This window comes from Priapulus caudatus, unplaced genomic scaffold (genome assembly GCF_000485595.1).
Source record: "Priapulus caudatus unplaced genomic scaffold, Priapulus_caudatus-5.0.1 Scaffold192, whole genome shotgun sequence".
NCBI classification, from domain to species: Eukaryota; Metazoa; Priapulida; class Priapulimorpha; order Priapulimorphida; family Priapulidae; genus Priapulus; species Priapulus caudatus.
The window spans coordinates 206,162-211,222 of NW_014577253.1; the positions used below are offsets into that span (position 1 = coordinate 206,162).

A 5,061-nucleotide genomic window follows, 5' to 3' on the forward strand; every position below is an offset into this window, starting at 1 on the left:
GTAATGTAATTATTATGTTAGCGTATTGTAGGTGTTCACATGTACACGCGCGTTCGTGTGAGAGTCTCTCTGTCTCTATTTCTCACTCGCTCTCGCTCTCTCTCTCTCTCTCTCTCTCTCTCTTTGTGTGTGTGTGTGCGCGCGTGCGTGCGTGCGTGTGTGTGTGTGTGCGCGCGCGCGCGCGTGTATGTGTGCGTGTGCGTGTGTGTGTGTGCGTGCGGGCGTGCGCGCGCTAAGCTTGTCTAAATAGGAATGAATTTGTCAATTCATCATCTATGTGAAGAGATGTAGAGACTACAACAATAGAGCTACACGTAGTGCCTTACTGAACGTTCGTGGACAGTATATATAATATTATATATCAAGAGTAGATAATAGAAGATTTATAGATAATAGTAGATATATAGATCTCCTATTATCTACTTTTGATATATATATATATGGAATAATATTATCAGGAGTCTATAATAAGTATTTTTTGTTATGGACTCGGTATATTATGGATAGTGCAGGGCTGTAACTGAGTAATAATAAGTAATACTTATATAAGCTTGAGTTATATAAGCAATAATTTATAAAATAATTTTATCAATACTATTTAGACGAGGTAAGGGAGGAAACAGAAAATGTACAAATCTATTCATCTATACTCTTGCAGAACGGAATAAAAAATGGCACGATTGTTCTGGGTCACAATAAATCTCTATTATATAGAGTTAGATCATTAATAGCTTGTATTGCATACATCTATTACTTATTCGTGTATGAAACACTGATGCTATGATTTAACCGTACGACGCTCATTGTGGAGCCCATGACCTATCTTAGCAGCACGATTTTAGTAATAAAAATCGCGAAACATCCGAAATGTGACAGAATAATACCGAATAATTCAGATATTCGATTTGTTCTGACACAGACTGTAACCAAATGTGATCAATGATCAATGACTGATCGATCAATGGCCGGATTCGCCTAAAGCTCATATTTGGGCAATGGGATGTCGCGAACCGTCAACGTGACGGGTATAGGGCGGACGTCCGGGCGTGAGCTCTGATGTGGGGTATAGGGTGGACGTCGGGAGATGAGGTTGTGATGTCGGGTAGATAGAAGGGACGTCCCGGGGCGTGAGCTCTGATGTCGTGGTTAGAGCGGACGTCGGGGCGTGAGCTCTGATGTAGCGGGTATAGGGACGGACGTCACGGGCGGCGTGAAGCTCTGATTGTCGCGGGTAAGGGCGGACGTTCGGGGGGTGAAGGACTCTTTTGATGTAGGCGGTATAAGAGGAGCGGAGTCCGGGCGGCGTGAGGTCTGATGTGAGCGTAATGGGGGAGCGTTCGCGGGGGCGTGAGCATCTGAAATGTGCGGGGTATACACAAGAGCGAGTCCGGGGCGTGAGGCTCTGATGTCGCGGGTAGAGGGCGGACGTCCGGGCGGCGTGAGGCTCTGATGTCGCGGGTATAGGGTGGACGTACCGGCGGCGGGAAGCTCTGATGTCGCGGGTATAGGGCGGACGTCGGGCGGCGTGAGGCTCTGATGTCGCGGGTATAGTGGAGTACCGCGCGGCGGAAGCCGATGTCGCGGTATAAGGGCGGACGTCCCGGTGTGCGGCGTGAAGCTTGATGTTGGGGTGAGGGGGGACGTCCGGGCGGCGTGAGGCTCTGATGTCGCGGGTATAGGGCGGACGTCCGGGCGGCGTGAAGCTCGGATGTTGCGGGTAGAGGGCGGACGTCCCGGCGGCTCGCTCTAATTAAGAATTATTATCGATCCGCCATCTAGGCGCATCGCGGCCTACATCCCGCCTGCTCTATACGTTACGAGATGGCGATGAACCGAGCGGGCCCTGCGTACGTGCGCTCTATTGAGGCTAATAATGCAAAAATCTGCAGCAGCAGCAGCGGCGGCGGCGGCAGCAGCAGCAGCGGTGGTCGGACTGTAACATAGAGCGACAAAGGGCTTCACCATCTTCTGACGAGTGTCTTGAGCGTGTACGGCATTGCGGTGCGAGCGACCAGCTATAGACGCGACAGAGCGGGTGAGTCTACAGAGCTTCACGTTCGTAGACGCAACATGAATAGTGTAGCGATATGTAGAGCGAGTGACGGCAGTGCATTTTCCATGGGAAATGGAGCGCGCGTGTAGAAAAGCCCTCTGAGCGTCCATGCTTATTATGAGCTGCGATATCTGTTATGGCGGCAGACCATGAATCATTGCAAGATTCAACGAGCAGCGTCCACTGCGCGTGTTCGCGCTTCGTTATCAACTGATTGCGATAATTACATTCGCATTTGTAGCGTATTTTTTTTACGAAACTCGTCTCGATCTTGCCCTTATGTGTAATTTTGATAGAGCTATATAATATTGACTTGCCAGCATCGATTGCAGATACAGGTCGAAACACGGGCGCAATAGAAACCGTTGACGGGCTGCAGGAACGGACTGCGTGTTGGTAAATTGGTCTATAACAAAGACCATATAATTATCTCCGTGGGCGCTTATTCTTTTCACGTAGTATGTTTAAAATGGAACATTTACTTTGCGTCTACTATATAGGCTCTGTAATATAAATTATTCGCGAACGTTTTTTTTGGGCGGGGGTGTATTATGCTAGGCTTGGAGCTGCTAATATAGTAATATAACAATCAATCGCCGTTGCTACGATTGGTAAATTCGTATCGTTATTCGTTGGTCATGTCTCGTTATCCATAATGACATGATTGGTATTTTCAAGTTTAGTAAGCGCAAATAATATCAATTTAATCCTAACCGTACGCTCATACTCGTATTACATAACTCGTTTATGGTCGTGAGTTTGCTATACCAAAATGCGATCTGCTACCGCATGTAGTTTGAAGGACCTCGCAGCTTTCAATGTGCCCTGAAATTTAAGAAGCAATTGTTAGAAAATCAGAGCATGATACTTACAGGTACAAAAGTTGTAACCTACCTGCATCTAATAACGCTATGTTACATTAGCAAGCAATCCGCCCATGTGTATAATACAGTTCAGGACTCTCCATCATTCGTAGAAACAATTATTTCTCACCAATGAAATTTCTTTTACGTCGGAGTAGATTCAGATTCACAGCGTTATGATGACAGAGGAAACAGCACAGAGCACAACGCCCATCTTCGAAAAACCACATGTCACCAACGTTGACGATGGCGCAGAGGAGGGCGAAAAAAAGACACAAAAGAACGCGTCAAAGTGGACGGTAAAGGGAGAGGAGCCGAAATCGTGGCCTCTGGGCGATACTGTGTTAGATATACACGAAAGAGATCCGAATATGATAAACCAATATGCTAAGGTGATATTCTGAAGATGCATTGTAGTTTCTCATCCTACAAACTCACTACAGATTTTATTTTGTTATTGTCGCTCATGCTTTTTCCGTCTTCTGTTTCTGTGTCGGTCTATTATTCATGTCAGATCTTTCTCATCGTCTTTCAATACTTATTATTAAACCAACGAGTTAAAGATTTGTTTATACCTAACCTACCAATCACTAAAATTTATTACTATTTATTAAACTAGATTTAATTCCTGTTAAATGATTTTTCCATAATATTTTCAGACCTTATTCGGAGACATTTTCGCAGAACCAGAACCAACAACATTCAGTTTCGACGCAATATGGCGGCTTAGTTTTACGGTGGGTATCCATATATATATATAAATATATATATATATGTATGTTGTGATGTAGTGTGGTGTGTGTGTGTGTGTGTAAGTGTGTGTGTGTGTGTGCGGATGTGCTGTGTGCGTGCAGTCGTGCGTGCATGCGTGCGTGCGCGAGCCGCGGTGTGTGGTGTGTGTGTGTGCGTATGGTGTATATGATATCTTGTGTGTTTTATACTCCCCGGTCTTTTTTCTTCATCTCTCTCTCTCTCGCAGGGCGCGCAGTTTATCTCGCCGTACTGTGTGAGGTGTGTATGTGTGTGATGTGGCGTGGTGGTAGCGTGAAGTGCGTGCTATAGTGTGCGTGCGTGCGGTGGCGTGCGTGCGGTGTGTGCGTGCGTGCGTGTGTGTGGGGGGGGGAGGTTCATTTAAATCGAGATGCATATACTGGAACATTTTTCCTACTCCATTCGGGAATGGAACTTATACGATCAATTCCTTGACTAGTTATTTATATCGGTGCGCGAAATGATTTAAAATCTTTGGCGATTTGCTATGTTAGAATTAATAGTTAATTGAAGTACATCATAGCTAAATAAGTGCTCTTTAATTTCACTCATTTCCCTATTTCACATGAAATTTTTTGACGCCGGTATGTGTAAAGTACTGAAATCGTAAGTAAACCATTCTGCGTTAACAGAAAGGACCGTTCAGTTGATTCTGACATCTAATTTAGATTGCTATGTTCAATGCGATCGATGGGATTTCACAGGTGTTCACAGTGAGCGAAGGTGTGGTGATTTATCGATACTCAGGCGCTCTCTCGACTCCGGCGGGTGGCCGCGTTTGGCTGGGGATTCTACTTGCAATGCATGTCCCGTAATTGGTGTCTGGTGGCTAGTGGTGCCCTATGTAGGGCATCGCGCACATCTGCTGACTTGGGCTTTAAGCAAATGTGGCGTCACTAAAGTGGCATTTGTCGGGAATTTTTCGCGGCCGTGGGTAAATCTTTGAGGGAATTGGCAATAACGTCCTATAACAATGCACATTAAAATCGTAAATGGCGCTTGAAATTGTTGCGTGTATTATAAACTTAGATGTAATAAACATACATTACGCGATCTAAGAAGGGAAGCATGCATGCCTATGCCGAAACGGTGATGTGTAAAGCTGTATGTTGAATTGTGGGCATATCCAAACCACGCAAATCGCAGGCTCCGAGCGCAGCACGCCGCGAGCTATGATATGAATATATAAAATAATATATATATATATACAAGACTCCGATGTATTATACTATATTTTATATCTAGACTGTATAAGTGCGCCTCGCTATATTAGTATTGGTCAATATAATATATTGTGGAATATTCCGGTAAGGTATATAATATATATATATATATATACATCCTCTACACCAACCAATATGTAGTTTTTATATA

General features: G+C 44.8%; 1 protein-coding gene across 1 annotated transcript; it reads left to right on the forward strand.

Moving 5' to 3' along the window:
* Positions 1-1,994: 1,994 nt before the first annotated feature.
* Positions 1,995-4,502, forward strand: LOC106807037 (caveolin-1-like). The gene is made up of 4 exons (XM_014809252.1): positions 1,995-2,035; positions 3,075-3,308; positions 3,576-3,653; positions 4,392-4,502. Exons 2-4 carry the CDS (start codon positions 3,093-3,095, stop codon positions 4,500-4,502), a joined length of 405 nt encoding a protein of 134 aa, XP_014664738.1. The 5' UTR covers positions 1,995-2,035; positions 3,075-3,092.
* Positions 4,503-5,061: the final 559 nt, after the last annotated feature.

Excerpts from the sequence above, each read along its gene's own strand:
- LOC106807037 (XM_014809252.1), top strand. The coding sequence starts at position 3,093 with ATGATGACAGAGGAAACAGCACAGAGCACAACGCCCATCTTCGAAAAA. Across the intron at positions 3,309-3,575 it reads TGATAAACCAATATGCTAAG|ACCTTATTCGGAGACATTTT; the intron begins GTGATATTCTGA and ends TAATATTTTCAG. Across the intron at positions 3,654-4,391 it reads TATGGCGGCTTAGTTTTACG|GTGTTCACAGTGAGCGAAGG; the intron begins GTGGGTATCCAT and ends GGGATTTCACAG.